Raw genomic sequence first — 20,383 nt, 5'->3', positions numbered from 1 at the left:
AATGCGTGACGATAGCTCAGAATGACTCCAGAAGGATTGCTCAAGAACCCATTCCAGCAAGGTCAGAGAGTGACTGACGTAGGCGCCCAGAATAGAGACAAGGGCCGCCGGTCAAGGCAGGCCAAACGAGAAATAACTGAAACCTCCCGTTCACAGGTTCGAGTCAAAAGTCCAGGTCATTTGGAAATCTGAGGGCATGAGTTCTCCCTCCTGAATGGAATTCCAAACACCCTTTCCTCGTTCGTATTCATTAGGAGTATTCCAGTTTGTATTCATTAGGAGTATTCAAGGCGCTCTCATCCATAACCAGGTTTATATCACCGATTGCCAGCTGACCCTGACACAATAAGGACCGCCATGATGCCTAACTGTCTGTATTAAAGTTGTGTAAATTCTAGCCATTTCCGAAAATCAAGTAAGTAAAGAAATTTTCGAAAATCTAGTAGGTAAAAAAAATGTATTAGCCGTTAACCGACTCAATATATTCATCTAAAGAACAGATGAAGTGTAGTGATTCATCATCATTTGCTTCATTTGCAAGCATAAAATTTCTTTTTTCTCTGGTAAATCTTTTTTCTCAAAAATCTGGTAAGCAAAAAAAAAAAGTATTAGCCGTTAACTGACTAAATATATTTGTTAAGAATAGCTGAACTGTATTGATTTATCATAATTTGCAAGCATCACATTTCACTTTTTAAATAATAATAAAAAAACAGCTAAACGAAGACTAACTGTTTGTACACTTATGGCGGAGAAAGAACATTCAATATAAACCGCACGACCATCCGCTACCTTACAATGACTCGACCAAAACTAAAACCTATTCAAGACACGAAAACATTTTAAGAGAGAAAATTGTGCTAAGAACGAATAAAAAGAAGAGTATTTTAGAATACTTACCAGTTGGACCATGATGAAGTTTCTTCTTTTACTTTAAGAACTCTGAAAATATCTGGAATGTACAGGAAAGGATGTTGCTGATGTCAAAGTCGGTTCATGTGATGGAGCTGAAAGCAGTTGAATGCGGTATTCACAAGACACGGAGAAAGGAGACACAGATGAACTCGTTTGACAAGCGCGACAAGAACACCATGACTATTGCACTGACTGGACTTTTAAATTCATGGGATAGTCTACGAAATAATAAAGAGTTCTGGGCGAAAAGGGAACATTCTCGCCCACGAGAACAACGGAGGGATTCATCCCGGAGCGCGTGTATGGAAGGATACAACAGTTTCTGGGCCAGCCAGCTGTTTCCAACTTCATTCAAATGGTCACATGGTCCTTTCAAGACACGGGCAGATCCTAACAAAGAAGCCTTGGCAGAAAGTGCCTTTAAGAACCATGAAAAGTACTACTACTACTACACGACTTTTGGAAGAACCCGATGTAAAATATAGGGAAATATATAATTGAGGCCTTGAAAGGACCATCGTGGCCGTTTTATTCCCGGGGCGAAAAAGGAGGAGGTTGGTAGGTGGTAGGTAGGAAGACAAGGTCCGCCAAGGAGACGAGAGGATGTGAGAAGCACATGACTCACGGGGTCCTCCGAGGGAGGTGAGGAGAGGGGAAGAGGAGGGAGGGAGAGAGAAGGATAGGGAACCGAGCAGCAGCAGCAGCAGGGATGAGGTAAGAGGAAAAACGGTTACTAGATCAAGGGAGGGAAACGGGGGGTAAAGGACACAGCTGCTCTTCCTCAAATGTCTCTCCTTCTCCGTTAGTCATTTTGATTTTCTCCTTTCTCTTGCATTAGGTTTTCCTCCCAAATAAACGGCCTCTTCAAACTGCGAATCAACAAGAACCGACAATGGCATCACATCAAAAGGTTGTTCAGAGGTCCTCCGGTCACAGGGCTGCATTCCTTTGTCCAGCTTATTTCGAAAATTTGAAAAAAACAAACACTTCCTTTCTCAATGCACATTAACTGCCGACGTCTCTTACACACGCAGCAAGTTTCGATATAAAATCTCTCTTTCAAAGTCGTATAAGCTTTCACTTTTTCTCATTTCTACGACTGAACAATACACGAATGCATTCATTTACAAATTGTTTAAAAACTACGAAAATAAAACACTTCAAACGATGATTCAAGTTTCCAACACTAAAACTTGACGATGTTCCCAAACAGAGACGGCAAACGTTCACTCAAATGAAAGAATGTATTCAACACGATACGATGGCGTTTCCAGAGTTTTGAAGAAAGAAATGTAATTCTTGTAACCTACAGAGAGCGTCCACTCACGGCAACTCCTCGTTCAAAAGTGACTGACGGGACATACGGAGGACCGAGCTCAGTCGGAGGGACGGGTCTGGCGGGCCGGCCGGCGTCAGCAGCCCCGTCGGTGATCGGCTGGAGGAGGTTGGAGGGGGACGGGACGGGGGGAAGGTGGGTAGGATACCGGTATGGGAGGAGGTGGAGGAGGGAGAGAGGTGGGGGTAGACAGATGATGTGAGTCTGCAAACCTTACCAACAGCATTCCCACCTAAAGCAGCACAGCGCCCTGCCGGGCACCCAGCCCCAAGGAGGGGTCCAGGACTAACCCCCCGCCCTCAATCCTACCGCTTACCCACATCCCACCATCCTTGTGCCTTTCACCAGCACGCAACCCCCCCGCCCCCGCCCCCCACCCCCCCCCCCACCCCGGGCAAACTGCCTTCGACTTTACCTTCTGGCCAGTCCTTTTCCGAATCAACCCTCCCAACGCAACCTAACCCCCCTCCCCCTTTTGACTTGCAACGCCCTACCGACCCATGACCGCCCACATGACTTCATCAACAGGTGGGAAGCTTACTTGCGGAGTCGTCCAAGGGTAGGTGGGGCGGGGAGTTTTATTTTTAAATTAATCCTTTAAAAATGTTGTTACAGAGCTCCGAGATGAATGCAAGTCCACACACCAGTCGCCAGTCCTTCAATTCCACCGAGATGTTCGTTTGGCAATTCGAGAATAATAACACGAATCGGAGACATAAAAATATACATGATAAACACACAAACACACACGAAATAAACGGGAGCCCGCAAATGCGCTTCGGAGGAGAGGACAGCTGCATACACCAATGCTGTCTGTCGTCCTACGTGCGACAAAGGGTCTCGAAAAAAATCTAAATCTCTCGGTCATAAAGGTCATAAAGAAGAAACCACTCAATCCCAGTAACCTGCTCTGCACATCCTTGCCCGTTCACGGTCATAAATACATTCGTATATCATAAAAGGGAAATGTTTGTCCATATGTTTCTGTGTAACCGTGATTGTCCACGGGCAATAAACCCCGAACTGACTTGCCGACGTTCAAACTATTGATAGAGTCGAGGTTCAAACTAAGCACAGGAAAGGAGGGTGACAAACAACACAGGAAAAGTGGGAAAGTGAGTCTGAAATGGTTTGGAAATGAAAAGAACAGATGACAAGCTAATATGGAGACGTATTGGTGCACCCTGGAGAGAGAGAGAGAGAGAGAGAGAGAGAGAGAGAGAGAGAGAGAGAGAGAGAGAGAGAGAGAGAGAGAGAGAGAAAAGCTGTGTACTCAACGCAACAGATTCATAAAAAAAAAAAAAAAATCACTGTTGTAAGTAACTGATTTATACATAAAAAATTGCAGTTAAATAATTGACTTACACAAATTGAATTTGCGGTCCAAGTCACTTCTCTATAAAAAAAAAAAATAATTGCACTCAAAAGTAATTTATCAAAAGAGGATTTGCAATCACAGTAACCGAGTTACAAATGGATTTGCTGTCAAGGTAATTGATTTGTATAATAATAATAATAATAAAAAAAAAAAAAACAGTAAGGGTAACTGATGAATCAAAAGGAGGATTTGCTGTCAAAATGACTGATTGATCTAAAAGGATTCTGGCAACGAAAGCAAAATAATGAGTGACATTTTAAACTCGATGAATGAACGAATGCGGGGGCGTGGGTGCTGCACCTTTAGCGCGCTATTTCCTCACTTACTCAAGGACTCGTACGGTAACCATCTTGGCTTCAGTTACCAACTTGACCAATTAAATATTAATGTTAATCAGAAACATGTGTCATGTACATGACACTATGACAAGCATAACTAACACACGTTCCTCGCCATATTCCTGCTCAATTAGTTGAACTGCAAGTCCATCAATTAACTTTAAAGCTGAAGGAGACGTTTCTTCAATCAAATACCAAAGGCAACGGAACCGAACTGAAAGGCCACAACAGTCCACCCTAGCAAGAGGACTATATCATGTTAAGATGAAAAAGACTTCGATACCGTGTGGCTTTTAGTAATTTATTATCATTTTTACCCATTTACTTATTTATTTATCTATCTATTCATTTCTCTTTGTTTTCTGATAACTAATCTCTTCTCACTGCACTTCTTTGAAATGAACACTATATTCTTGGAAGCTTGAATTTCAGGTCAATGGCCCCAATAGACTTGTTCCATAATATGGTTCATCTTTGAATAACAATAATAATATTAATAAATTTATTATATAAATTGAAGTACATGGTGGTGAATACATCTAAAATATAAAATAGTTGAACCTGTCCAAAATACCATGAAATAAGGTGTAAAAGATAAAGGCATTGCTCACTGATACATTGTCTGGCTGATTTACAGATAATTCCAAAACGACAGTCAAAAGGTAAAAGATACAGACATTTCAAATGACTACCACTCACCAGGTGCAAAGGTCCCTTAAAATTCATGTTACTGAGAGAGAGAGAGAGAGAGAGAGAGAGAGAGAGAGAGAGAGAGAGAGAGAGAGAGAGAGAGAATGAATGCACCTTCGCGGCAAGGTACGAAAGCCTTGAATTCTGACAATGGCGCGCTCTCTCTCTTCGGAGCCTGGACTTCCAGCGAAAATGTCACGTGGTGTTTCAACCTTTCACTGAACTACACATTGAACTTGGAAAAGAATCTCATCAAAATTCGATAAAACAATCCGTTTGATACATAGACATCAAAGCTCTATTGACAATTCGTCACGTCACTCGCTGTCCGAAGATGAAAGCCGAAGCATTGCGGACAAAACACTCGACTAAGAATACTGAGAGAGAGAGAGAGAGAGAGAGAGAGAGAGAGAGAGAGAGAGAGAGAGAGAGAGAGAGAATGGGCAGTATACGAACATAAACACTCTACTAAGAATACTGGAAAATAGAGACACACACACACACACACACACAGAGGGCGTCTTGAAAAAACTCAAGCGGCTGACATCAAAGAACGGAGCGATAGCGCCTCAATTCCTTTGTAATTGATTACGATTCCGGGTTGATGAGGTCATTGGCACCTCTGCTGACACAAACAGCATCGCCGACTTCAAAAAGCTTTTCAATGAAGAGAATTCCGAGTGAAAAGAGAGTCCAATCAGCGCCATTTAATTACGTATAATCACAGTATTCACAGAGGAACGCTGCACAATATCTGGGTCATTTTTTCTCTAATAATTTTTTTTGTGTCAATAGCGTTCACTTATTTATGAATAATGACACTTTAAACAATCCAGGCCAAATACCATAGTCATTCAACAGAACGATTAGTGACACACGCTTCAATCCGCAGAGGATAGATATGTATGTGCACATAGCACTCAATATGAAATAGGCCTGTACTATCAATGCAACACCAATGAACGGGTCATCTGACATTACTCCTCGTGATGAAAACAGCAAAATATATTGCTAGTTTCCCATCTCTTTCTGATATGGTCATTTTGAGGACAGCGGTGCCATGTGACACCAGCGCTCCTCCATGTGAGGTTTATTTTATGTGAAAAATTGCATTTCATCAAGGATACCAACAGTAGCGATTTGCAGAATCAATGACACATCCAACATCAATTGCGGTTTCGACATGGCTGGAAAGTTACGATCATTATAATCGACGAGTCATTTATAAAATGCGTCAATAGATTAATAAAAATCTAGAGATCCAACTTTAGAATGATGTATATTTATCAATCAATTCTGAAGGAGGAAGCTGTATTTCAAGAGCCCAACGTACTCACCACTGATACCTATTGGCTCTTTCTAACGAACTCATGAGAAATACATTCAGCGACAAAACATAGAATGAAGTCAGAAAATACACCAATTCCAATCTAAGCCCAGATCATAACAAAACATTCTTATTCTAGACTCGTTAGTGGTACCATAAACAACATGACGTATTGAAACAGATGAATAATAAACTCGGAAACGGACAAAGTTCACGGTGAAACGAATGAAGCCGGAAGTGAAACTGAAGCCGCGATAAAGAATGCACGACAAAACCAATCACTGCAGCGTCGAGAACGAGCAGCGGAAACACTCGAGATAATGAGCAGGCCCCTGAAATGCTGGCAAGGGTACCTGGTACCTACCTACCTACCCAGGCAGGCAGCCATGAGTGAAGAAATCACGACCCGGCAATGGGGGAGGACGCAGCCTTAACCTACAATTCTTATGAAAGCGACTCCGAAGAGAAGGTTAGGCTCGATTAAATGGAAGTTTCTTTACAAAATTCCTCTTTGGAGCAATTTAAATCTTCCTAAGCATGACAAAAAATATTACACATTCCATTCCGTGACTAATTCAGACATGAACATGAAGTAATAAAGGTCGTGTGATCTCTAATCTATTCAGGATTGAATGGTCGACTTTTCTCTGTCAAAAGGACAAGGACTGTCATTGCACGCATCCACAAAAAACAACTTGCGAGCGCGCGCGTGCAAGTATTCTTGTGTGTGTCTTATTTCTAATCCTGTACTTCTTGATAGGATATCCGATCAGGGGTATTCTACAAAGCGATTTATCTTAAGTAACTTCCTGTGCAATATTTTTCCTCTTACAGACGAGTGAGTCGTATCTCTCTTTGCAAATACACGATGGTATTTAAATACTCAAGACGACATAGTATTGATCAACATTGGCCCGATTTTATCCAACTTCCCGTCCCAGAGCGACTCACAGCAGTCGGCTAACAATCTCGTGTAGTTCATGCTTAATCACACAAGGAATGGCATATTGTACTTGAGGATACACCACCATACTGGTTCGGGTACCGAAGTCATCAATTCAGAGAGAGAGAGAGAGAGAGAGAGAGAGAGAGAGAGAGAGAGAGAGAGAGAGAGAGAGAGAGAGAGAGTCTTTAAAATGCCTTCACACCAATGGTATAAGGATTACCTCGTCCAGATCTTCCCGTTTTGATGGCATCCATTACGAAAGAGCGATTAACACTCATTTTCAGCTTTCACTCTTCTTCTCTGCATCAAAGAGGCTAACTTCAAAAAGCAGCATCTTGCATCCCACAGTATCACTCAAGGCCACATCCGTGACACACTAAAATTGTTATTGTCTGCAACAAAAAGGAGTGTCCAGAAGAATAGCCTCACAGATGTGGACCCGACCAAACTGAATAATAGAATAACCTCAACATTCAAATCTCAGATTACAGAGCTACAAAGGAAGCTCATGAACCTTACAATACTGTACTTAAATGTGAAGGAAAATCCTACATACAGTGTTGTGTTATGATGTATTTACAAATGAACGCAACTCAAGCAACTAGTCCCACTGGAGAACTTGGGATTATTACAAATCGATGGGTACAATATCACAAAAGATGCAAGCAAACATTAATTTTCAATTTTCACCACTCAAGGGCCTATAACGTTCACCATGACATTAGGGCCCAATAAGTAAACCAATAAATATAATAGAGGCACTTTACAGGACAAACTAAAATATCATAGTTAAGTCAAACAGAATAGTCCTGATTCGAAACAAATCATGTCCGCTTCCGGTATACAGATCCGAATTCTTAACACGAAAAGGCCCCGTCATCGGCTTCAACCAGACATCACCAAAAATTCCTCTTATGCTCTAATATTATCAAAATGCTAAGCTCTTCGCCAGAATCTGGATGACCGTTAAATTTAAGGAAATGATCCACTCCACGAAGTTATAGGAAATACGGAGAAATTTTTTCGTAGTACAACATTCCGAGATTGGTTGATTTCACACAGTGGGGCGAGTAATGACACAGCAAGCAGAAGACCAAGCAACACCGATTACAAAAGCACACCTTTGCCTGGGTAAATAATACTTTAAAGAATCCCTACATTAAACAGCAAGTGTCAAAAGCTGTGGTGGACTTACCGCTGGACAAAATACCTACGAGAAGTAACAACTGACAGAACTAGACTGCGGCAGCATTTCTGGAGGTTTACGAAAGTAAGAATGTTGGAAAAGAATTGACCAAAAAACTTCCCAACAAACCAAAGCGACCAACTAACAATACGAACGACATTAGAGACCGATAACAAAAGTCACTATGAGAAAAAAAAAACAGAACATAAAAAGACAAAAACAATACAAAGCCAGATGTAACTGGTCTACACCGAAGCAAGCAAACAGCGTTAGGGAGGAATGAAGAAATAGGACAGTGGATAGCGAGCGAGAGCTCTAGAGAAACGGAATACGAGCCTCCATAAACAGTACCAGAACATCACCCATATTTTCTTCAACTTCTTACTTAATCGATTCTCCTAGCAACAACACCTGACATCATCCCGTAACATGATGCCATGACTACTCTTTTCAGAGAGGTTTGTCCACGCATTGAAGAGATCCAGCAAGGAGTCCTTGGCTTCCAACCCGCCGCCCCCCACCCTCTGGCGTCACAGGTAGATCGTGTCCATCAAGGCAGCATCACGAAGAGATCACAGATTATAAATTGTCCCGAAAAGATGTTCCTGAACTTACCGAGGGAGCTGCCGAGAAGGGCCTTCGTGCCCTTCATTCTACACCAGATCGTTGCAACTTCTTAAGTGTCTTCAATTTCTTTGAACAAAAAATGAAAACTTGGGCTGTTTCACCTTCCCAAGACAAGACTGCCCTTAACACGTAGTACGTGTGAGCAAACGATACCATAAAACTAAATAGGACGAATGAGGATCATAAGTGGTCTAGATATAGCTTTGGCATGTGCCTGATTAAAATGATCAGCGTATCCCCCCAACTCCTAATACATAAAACTTTTTTAGGTAATAAAAAAGGAAAAAGGTATTCAGTAACACACAAGATCAAGAAAGGGCAAAAGGCGCATATGCACATCTTATGTGAACTTCTAATAAGGACACCCTATAGCAAACCACTAACCCACCCACTTATGTGTCATACTAATGGTTAACGAAAAGACCGACATAAAAGACTGTTAACAATGGAGCAAGAGGTAAATGATAGATAATTGTGCTATAGTAGATTCATATCAACCGTGCATCTGAAGTCTAGACTCGTCCCTTACGACGCTCCTGATTGGCTCTTAACTTTCTCTCTCGATAGAGTTCACATAGGCAGGATGTATTTCTCCCTCTCCAGAGATATACTTTTGAAAGACGTATCCCTCAGGAGAGGTGGAACATACATCCTGCCTATGTGAACTCTAGAGAGAGGCTGAGAGTGTCCAACCCTCTGACTGGCTTATCAACAGCCAATCAGGAGCGTCGTAAGGGACTGGCCTAGACAACAGATGCCCGGTTGATGTGAACCTATACTATAGTGATAAAATTAGCAATAACTGATTTGGTTTTGCAATGATGTAAGATACTATAACTGGTTCACTTAAGGTAGATTCTTGGATGAGCCCTATTCTCACGAGACGTTTGTTTAGCGGTCGCTGATTGGCTGGTACCGGGAGGTAGGCAGCTCCCAGCCAATCAGCGGCCGCCATACTAACGTCTCGTGAGAATAGGGCTCATCCAAGAATCTACCTTAAGTGAACCAGCTATACATAATCTTAGCAAGAATATGGTTTCTATATCTATAAGTTTCTATAATCCAGACACTGGTACCATTGGTTTGGAATAATTTCAGTGCAAGATGGCAGCAAATGGTCACGTGACTTGGGCACTGGCACAGGGGGCAAAACTATCAAGGAAATGCACCGAGTGACAACACAAAAAAACGAATCGTGATATATACATGGCAAGATAGGCGCGCGCGCACACACACACGCACACGTTACGGTCGAGTAAAAGATGGGGTCAAGGTAAGTGAAAGTCAGGACGAATGAAGGGATCTTTATTTTTTTGACCGAGGCACAGCGGTGGACCCAAATGTGCTTCAAGGAAATACATTGTTGTTGGAAAGACTTCTAGAATTGTTCTAGAAGATGGAGTCGCGAGTCACTTTAACGAAAATACAGAGTTGTAGCGTCGTGTGAGAGAGAAAGACCGATGCTAAGATCAAATGGCTGATTGATTCCTGTGCTTATGTGAATACCGACACAAATTTCATCACTGACTTGCGAGCTATAAATATTAAGCCGAGGCAACTTGCGACAAAACTTCAGCCCTGGATCCACCGCCCATTTTCAAGAATATGGCTCCTATGAATTCATAGGTGATAAGGAAGCAGTCAGTAACTCGCTGCGAAGCCCCTTCGTCACGAACACCGCCATCAAAACTGAAATTCGAAAATAATCAGAACGATCTAATCATATCAGGAACCGGACTGATTCGAATGAATACTTTCTTGGTCGCTGTGAAATATAAAGTCGTTTTGGCAGAAGCAATGAAATTGCAACACGAGTTGTCTTTATTCGAAAATACGAAACAACAGAGGAGAGAGAGAGAGAGAGAGAGAGAGAGAGAGAGAGAGAGAGAGAGAGAGAGAGAGAGAGAGAAGGGTCAATGTCTTCATTACTTTCTATGCCCGAAGTATGACTCATAAACAAAATAATGATGTTTATTTCATACGGGCACACATCCATCCACCCACATACATACATGCTTACATATATATATGCACACGTGTGTGTCTGTGTGTGTGTGTACATACACTCACGATTTAGTTCAGCTTCCACAATCCATCCGTACATTTTTTGTCCTGATTAAAATACAGACGAAAGAAAAGGGTTACCACCCCACTGACTTCTAAGAAAATGACATATACAAATTACAGTGAACAGACATTGTCATTTGCCCTTAAAAAATACACGAACACTTTGTTTTCAGTACACCACTTGCTGTGGGATGACCAGACAAAAAAAAAAAAAAAAAAGAAAGAAAAAAAAAAAAAACTTTAATTTTCGAAAAATCATTATATTCTGACAATGCGATTCCACGAAAGAAGGATCGTTGATTCTTTTGGGAAACTGAGCAAGAAGTCAGTAATTTAATTTCGTATCTAATTTTGCTACATGAGGTATAATATTAGTTGTAAGATATATATATATATATATATATATAGTATATATATATATAAATATAAATATAGATAAAGATAACATATATATATATATATATATATATATATATATATCATAATATATATATATATATATATTAATTAATATATCTAATATATATATATATATATATATAAAATATATTAGTCTTACACACTACACTCGTTTGTACAAGATGCTATTTATATATATATATATATATATATACTATATATATATATATATTAGTCTTATCACCACTTATTTTAACACCTCGTGTAACAAGATTGTTATTTATATATATATATATATATATACTATATATATATATATATATATATATATATATATACACACACAACACACACACACACACACACACACCAGACGCCCAAAAGAGACACTTTGCCAGTCCTCTGGTAAAAGTGAGAAATATCGTATACTGTAAAATGGCCTAAAAGTTGAAACTTCCGAGGGGTGTTACCACTCCCTGAGCACAATCAGAATATCAGATAACGTCCAGATGTTTTCAGTCGTTCACAATCACCATCTCCTCCTAGGAGCCCTCCAAGGATTCTAAGACCTGGGTGTATCAGGTTCGGGTCAAGCAGCCCAGTTTCAAATTTGAAAACAACAGAAACATGTAGAAAATTAGCCGAGTATTCGAAGTTTCTTCGGCGAAATCGATTTTCTGTACTGCGTATAATGCTTTATGAAACTCTCAGCCACAGTCCATGGAACTTTCAGCCAAGGTCTGGTGGTGGACTGTGTTAACCTTAATCTTAAAAATTAAATAAAAACGACTAAGGCCAGAGATCAACAGACCATTTCCCAGCCCTCTAGTATCAGTAGTTTTTAAGATCTGAGGGCGGGCAGACAAACAGCTAGCTACCTAAAGTTATCTTTCATAGAACACTAAAAATTAAATGTCATTTATTCCAGAAAAAGTAAACCATGAATCGTCATTATCATATAAATTCGAATTTTACTAGGGCTTAACAAACTATATGAATAACCAAATCTAATATTTCATAGTAAAACTTAGAAATAGAATGTAAATGCATCCAGCTTTTTATAACAAGCAATTGCGGTACACACATGTTTGTAAGCTATGCTGTGCATACTACATACATATACAAGCTATGCAATGCATACTACATACATACATACATACATATATATATATATATAATTATATATATTATATATATATATATATATATATAATATATATATATATATATATATATATATATAGAAATACAGAAACAAAAAAGACAACTACTATAGAGGCACTTCTGAAGTCACATCGTAACATGAGGCCGAGAAGAACAATATACAAAAACCCTGAAGTATTTTCACCTCGAGAATAAACATGGAAGGAAGGGGTTAAGAAAACACGGGGGCAGTGAGGCGGGGGGGGGGGGGGTTGTTTCCCCTGCGAAGTGGGGGGGGGAAAGATGGCGGTTGGGCAACACAGGTTAAGAAGGAAGGGCGAAGTGAGGAAGAATTGGGGGGGAAGAAGACAACAGAGAGTGAGGAGAGGAGAACGAAGGAGAAGAGAACCAAGGCGGTGGTGACGGTTAGGACGGTTGCTGAGTCACCAACCTCCCCCACCCCCCGGGGTGGGAAGGGGGCGCCCACCCTCCCTTACCATTCCTCACTCACGCTAAAATCCCATACTAAACCGCCCACGAACAAATCGACACCAACCTCCCATACACCTCTCTCTCTCTCTCTCTCTCCTCTCAAACCGCTACAAGATACGAACCCTTCGGCTACGGGGCAAGTATGACGTCATTCTTAACAACGATATCTAACGCTGTCTTTTTCGTTCGCTTTTTCCATTACGCAAGCTATCAGCGTCTTCCTCTCAAGACACAAACCTCCCCATTCATGAATGCACAAGACGCCTTTTATTATTTCTTCTTCTTCTCCTTCTTCTTCTTCTTCGAGAACAACGAGCATCCGTGACTTGATCAGCCGGAACTTTTTCTCATGTAAGGATTTCATTCATTGTTCTATCTATTTTTTCTTTGGATACGATAATCGAGTTTTTATTTTTTTTATTTTCATTTTTTCTATTTTTTTCTTTGGATACGATAATCGATTTTTATTTTCGTTTTTTTTTATCTTTTTGAAGTGAGGATACGTGAGCGATCAATGCCGTATCAAAATGCAAACAATTACTATATAGCAAAGAACGGATGACCTCATTCAGGTTATCCTCACATAGCGGGGAGTGAAATTGTGAAAAAAAAAAAAGAATCACCATAAAAATAATAAATCAATACCATAATTGAGCTATTGGAGAAACTATGCCACAACTGAAATAGGAAGACACTCAGTCATGTGGGTATTATTAACCATCCTTGGAATTTCACACCCACATGATAGCATTTCCTATGGCGAGCAAGATAAAACTGATTAGATAGACGCAGGGATGCGTTCCTCTTTCAATTTTTAACGAGTTATCAGCTCGCTGCAGACAGACAGGAATACACACAACTCAGGGCGCAATAATTATTCGATGATGCTATCTAGATTCAGCCAGCCTCGTGTTGGCACGGGCTCTTGCTTTTCAGCAGCACAAAGAAAAAAAAAATGACGCAGGAGAATCAGTAGCGGATAATCGTCAAACGCAGATTCTTAACAATAGCTGTGCGAAGAGTTTTGGTTTTGCTTGTTTGTACCATATGGTGTTTTAGCGTTTCATGGAACCAATAGTTATTCAGCAACGGGACCAACGGCTTTACGTGACTTACGAACAACGTTGAGAGTGAACTTCTATTACCAGAAGTACACATCTCTTACCCCTCAGTGGAATGCCTGAGAATGGAACTCGCGGCCACCGAGGTGAGGTGGCAGGCCGAGACCATACCGATCACGCCACTGAGCCGCTGCGAAGATTTTTTTTTTTTTTTGGGGGGGGGGTTGACGGGTTTCTGATTAGTATTTATTGACTCACTAAGCAATCGTTAACAAATACTATCTGGAAAACCGAAAACCACATATAGTACTACGAACCTGCGTTTGACAATGATCTGCTACTGTGTACTTCTCTCCCCTGAAACTTGCCTGCATGTATTATTATTATTACTATAAAGTTAAGATTTACCAGCCCAATGAGTCTAACCAGACTCTTACAGTGCTGGCCCGAAATAATTCGGGAGGAAATTATTTAAAAAAATCACGCTCATACAATGTTTTATGTCCTAATATATAATATATATATTATATTATATAATATATTATATAATATATATATATTTAATATTATATATATTTATATTTATATTATATTAGATATATATATATATAAAACTTTCATTTAGTACACTTCACCAATCTTACGGACGTTATGAGAATCTTACAGATACCGAAATAAACGCATCGATTAGCATTCCAGTACGCAACGACTTCAATTACGACGTCAAACTAGCAACAGGACGACCACAGAATATTCAAGAATAGCAGTGACCGTGAGGTTTGTCAATGAACGTGGCTAACTAGACCTTAACTATTCGGCGCATGTGTGCGCAAAACCTATTCCAAATGTAAGTTGGATCAATTTTTGTACCATCTTTTCTGGAAATGTTAACAAATAAACTGATATATATATATATATATATATAATATATATATATATATATATATATATATATATATATATATATATATATATATATAAATAAATTTTCATCTTTCCTAAATAGTGACCCCAACAAAAGTTCAGGGGTCGTTTATCTAGCCCTAATATTTCTAGCGGTCATTATCTTTATATCTACAGTCTTTTGTTTACGTTTATACGGTCATCCCCAACGGCTTGTACTAAACGTTGCCAAGGCGGATACATACCGGGATAAAACCCTTGGTGGTCACTATCTACGAAAGATCCAAATTCTTTTAATAAACAGTTATAGCCTATACTTCTAACGACACTTTAGTTACACCAATATGTCATCCCAAAGATTCTCATGTCAAATCAAAATTTTAATAGAAGAAAAAAAAAAAAAAAAAAAAAAAAAAGTTCTTGCTTAATACAGTCATTATCTCCATACTTCTTTTCCGCCCACACAATCAACGTGACAAGGTACGCTTAATCATTCTAAAGTCAATGGTTAGCAATATTCAATTAAACAAAAGATGGGGATGGACAACACCAGGATGCTCATAACAGTATCTGAAAAAAAAAAAGCGTGATTTACCCATGTTGAGAAGAAAATGCATAAGCGTCTGTAACTAACATGAACAGTTGTCGGTTTGTCATACAGTTTGCTAAATATAGGGTACAATCTCAATATCTCAAGATGGAGAAAATAACGGTAAAAATGTATATCTGCCACATGGGAATTTAAAATAAATACATGACCTGCATTACACACATACACACACACACACATATGAACATGTATTAATCAAAACAAGACAAAGGTCGAACGAACTTTAAAATGAGTGTGCCACTTACATATTCAATGACGCTGCATAAATATTCAGCCTTTTGGTGGACTTTCCCTCTGCGACGCCACAAGCATTGGTCGCCGGAATTAAAATGTTCAAATCTATTGCAGATTCAAATGAAGTTTTCGTGATAAGACAGCCACAATATGTATTGGCGAAAGCCATTTTTATATTCACAATAAAGAATATGATATCTACTCGTGGTTTTTATCATAAACTGATCTATTCGCGGTTCTTATAAATTCATTTATTCATGGTTATCATAAATCTATCTACTAATGGCTTTTTATCATAAATAATTTATTTCTCGAAAATTCTTCTACCTCCTCACCATATCCCTGCCAGCTTCCATCTCACTGTTAACTTTTACGTAACCTAAAATGTTATTTTCATGATTTCACTCGCAATACGGGGTTTTTAGACCTCCAAATGCCCCAATGCTTCTCTGACAGTCTGTGACGGGTTTCAACTGCGGCCACGCAGCTTGTGCGTAATGGCTGATCGTCCACCTATGTACTGACGCGTTCAGCCTAGAACGTCTTGTGTACATAGTTTTCAAGAACAAATCCAGTCATGGTCAAAGTAACCTATAGTAGTATAGCCCCTCAACGGACACCAAAAAGAAGACACAGGACAGGGTAAAAGACCAAATGGCCACAATTTCACTCGAAATGACCAATTTTTTCACTCTATATTTAACTGGTGAAACAACATTACAATTACATCTTTAAGCATACCATTCAAAAGACTAAATTTCGATCTTTTGAATGGTATGCTAAAAGATGTAATTGTACTGTTATTTCAACAATTAAATATCGAGTGAAAAGAAAAAGTTGTCATTTCGAGTGAATGGCGGCCATTTGAGATCGTTTACCCTATTGCATCATGGAAAAACACTTTATATGTCACTTGAAAATATAGTGAAAAACAGAGAAAACCTCAATCCCCTATTTAATATTTTGAAGAGAGGAAATAAAGAAAATCAAGGGTATATATGAGGATTTGCACATTTCCGATGCCCATTTTCTATTACCCATAAAATACACTAGCGATCTTACACTCACTCATGTAGATGGCCTTTATAAGAGCGGTTACGGCCGTGCATTGACTTCACATTCAGAGATCTCTGACCGACCAAAAACATCATTTCCACCACCATCAATGCATCCGAGGATATTTTGAGATTTTCTCGCAGTTCTGAACAATCATTCGCAATCTCCAGCCACTTCATGCACTGTTACAAGCAGAGAACTACCGCGCTCACGTCAATGGGGGGGACAATGACTTCTACCTCGACTCGGGCAATCTCGCCTTCTCAATAATGTTAAGGGTGATAAGCACAGGTTTTTTGTTTGTTTGATTGGTGTTTTTACGTTGCATGGAACCAGTGGTTTTATTCAGCAAAGGAACCAACGGCTTTACGTGACTTACGAACCACGTCGAGAGTGAACTTCAATCACCAGCAATCCACATCTCTGACACCTCAATGGAATGCCTGAGAATCGAACTCGCGGCCAGGGAGGTGGCAGGCAAAAACCATACCGACCACGCCACTGAGGGCTACAGATCTTTTGAACGGTTTTTCAATTCCTTCCCAACTGCGAATTAACAGATATAGAAACTGAAAAGCCTAAAAGGATTGAAAACTGGCTACAGAGGAAAGTAATAAGCGTCAAAAAAAGTACAGCTGTTGTTACATTATAAGGAGAGAGGCGCACTAAAGAAACAGAAAAAGATATATTGGAAAACTGGGAATTACGAACATATCAGGAAAAAAGATGGGAAACGGAGAAAAGCAGTCATGAAGTACGTGCAAGAGGTCAACCTGAATAAAAGTCAAATGAAGGAAATGACTCAGAAACAAGTGAGTTTCAGACTCATACAAGAAACATTAGGGAAAAATGAAAGAAATTAAAATAGACAACAATACTTCTGCATCTATAATTTTTCAGAGCAAGAATACAATAGACTTGAATATCATACGAGACATACAGGAGTGATTGTCTGCTGCAATTATTACGTAAAAATCCAGGAAGATCTAATACCGTTTTGTTATACTGCCAGGAAAATAGTAAAGAAATAAATTGAGTTGCTGAAATACAATACTTATATGAGGTGAAAAAATAAATTAGTCGGAAAGTTTATATTCTGTAAAAAAAAAAAAAAAAAAATCAGTCGTATGTAGAGAACAAAAGAAATACTAAAATAAAAGCAGCAAAATTCACGAGCTGGGAAAAAACCCACTCGTGCAACTGATGCGCCGTTGCAAAGGCAAAGCGTCAACCATATCACTGAGTGTGAACATGAGATAGCGAGTCACAGATACAGCAGGCAGCCAGAACTGTCTGATCATAAGCGAATAAATAGAAGTGAAAAAGTTTTCGCAGAAAACAAAAATCTATGACATTCCTAGTTTAACATTTTCATCCAAATATACTTATGTACTGCTAAAGAGAGGCGATGGCGCTCTGAAAGTTTCAATCGTGAGACATTTGTGCACTACGTTCATTCACAGATTTCCTTTACATACCAACGGAAGACAGCCTTTATAGACAAATACTGCCCTGCGTTCATGGCATCCTAATACAGACATTAAAAACATTCTGGCAGGTTTATTTCAATTAAGTTCATAATTACTAAAGCCAGAAATCTTTCTGACTTATTTATGAGACCTTAATTTCAACATTATACATGTATATATAATTACACACAAATTAAACACACACGCATAAAAACATTCATATCCCTACACAATTCGTGTTGCCTTGTACTTCGTATATTATGACATTTGTAACTTACTGAGGCACATTTTGTGCCTTGTATGTTACTGAGGCGTGATGTCTATGGAGAATCTAATGCCACTAAACTTTTAAAAATACCTCACAAAACAACGACTTTGTGATAGCTTTTATTGACCAGGCGTGTCTGGTAAGACAGACGAGTTGCAATCCGACCGAGCTGGCTCCATGTTTTGGTGGTAATTGATTACTTAGCCAAGCATTTCCTCAATACGCCTGCTCCACCACACTCTATGATTACAAGGACATGAAACCAACGACGCACAAGACAAGTGGTTCAGTCCCCCCATCACTTACGCGTCGTTTTCTTCGGTTACGGATTTAATGCATAAAATGATGAGGTTTTCCACCGCAGAGTCACAAGTTTCCAAAACGGCGGACAGTCGCTCATCAACTGTCAATCAAATGTTGAAGTTGAGAACTCATTTTTATTTCTTTTACGGGGAAAGTTTCCTGCCTTTATACTAAAGTAATCTGCAATGCACATGCTCCCTTCGACTCTATTATTATTATTATTATTATTATTAATATTATTATTATTGTTATTATTATTATTATTATTATTATTATTACTATTATTATTATTATTATTATTCAGGATAAAAACTATGAATTCAAGCTTCCAAAGAGTATGGAGTTCATTAGGACGAAGTAAGAGAGGGAGGGGTAAAGGGAAATACATGAAGAAGAGATCCCACTTATTATCGGAGAAAAAATAAATGAAGTAATAAATGTAATAAAACGGAAGGAGAATTGTATTAGAGTAGTAATGCATTGCATCTTCGCTTGAACTTGCGAAGTTCAAGTTGCACGATGTGAGTTTTTAAAGATGGCAAGACTGTTATATACAATGTATAAGTCATTATAAGCATATTCGTATTTAATCTTAAACAAAGCAATAAGCTCCCTTCTTGGAGCCACCATAAAAACCAAGTCAAAGAGATGACTCGCCAGATAGTGAGTGGCCCCAGGGCATTGGCTCTTAAAAATAAAAATGTCAAAATAATTTCTCTATACCCACCAAACCTTCCAATCCATCTGTCAACGGCTTCCATAAGTTTACTTTCTGAAAAGAATTAATTTCACACATCTTTAGCATCCACTTTCCACAACACATGTCACCCCACTAGTTTGTCAGAGTAAAATATTTCAAATAGTGAAACTCTTTGACCGACAACACCCGTAGACCGACTATTATTTATATTTACGTTATTACCACAAATAAAATCTTTTCGGTTCGTTCCGTGTGAATGCCTGATGATAATAATAATAATAACAATAATAATAATAATAATAAAATAATAATAATAATAATAATAATAATTAAAAAATACAGTAGCACGAGTCTTAAAATGGAGAAACAAATCCACAGTTATATGTAAATATATTCCAAGATGAATCTATACACATTCCCGAAAGCTATCTCTAATAACAATAATGATAACAGCACATAAGCCTAGGTAATTACTTTTTCAGGTAATAACATACGATCAAAATGTTTTTCCCACAACGCTCAAACTGTAATTATATACCCGTGATATGGGAGAGGTACAACTTGGTGAAAAACAAGACATGTAGAGAGAGGAGAGAGAGAGAGAGAGAGAGAGAGAGAGAGAGAGAGAGAGAGAGAGAGAGTCTCATATACTCTGCGTCATTCATTTAATTGTTGAAATGCAACCATCTCCCCTTCCACCGACAAAATCAAAATTTGCTAAACGGTAATTTATTTGTTCTGCTACACTTGGCTATTCTTATTTGTCTCCCTATGTGATCATACTGATGCGGCTAATGACTTTTCTACCTGCTGCTTTTGCTGCCATCTTCAACGCAAGGACAACAAGTTGCGCGAACATTCTCTTTTTCACCCGATATGGAAACCGATTTGCTTCACAAAATATCCCAAGGCACTCCCGAACTTTCCCTTTCATG

At 39.1% G+C, this 20,383-nt stretch overlaps 1 protein-coding gene across 6 annotated transcripts in view; it reads right to left on the bottom strand.

Annotated features, from left to right (window-relative positions):
* LOC135224687 (moesin/ezrin/radixin homolog 1-like) overlaps nucleotides 1–20,383 on the bottom strand; it is a 255,569-nt gene that overhangs the window by 36,252 nt on the left and 198,934 nt on the right. For 2 of the 6 annotated variants that reach the window (XM_064263951.1, XM_064263966.1), the window contains exon 3: nucleotides 19,476–19,520. The exons of 3 other annotated variants lie outside the window; for them this stretch is intronic. In XM_064263951.1, coding sequence (XP_064120021.1) covers nucleotides 19,476–19,520 — 45 coding nt within the window. Of the gene's footprint in view, nucleotides 1–900; nucleotides 953–2,225; nucleotides 2,323–19,475; nucleotides 19,521–20,383 lie in introns of those variants that run through there. One more of the 6 variants, XM_064263974.1, reaches the window with a different exon arrangement.

This window comes from Macrobrachium nipponense, chromosome 20 (assembly GCF_015104395.2).
Source record: "Macrobrachium nipponense isolate FS-2020 chromosome 20, ASM1510439v2, whole genome shotgun sequence".
Lineage (NCBI taxonomy): Eukaryota > Metazoa > Arthropoda > Malacostraca > Decapoda > Palaemonidae > Macrobrachium > Macrobrachium nipponense.
This window is presented reverse-complemented; position numbering and strand designations above follow the sequence as displayed.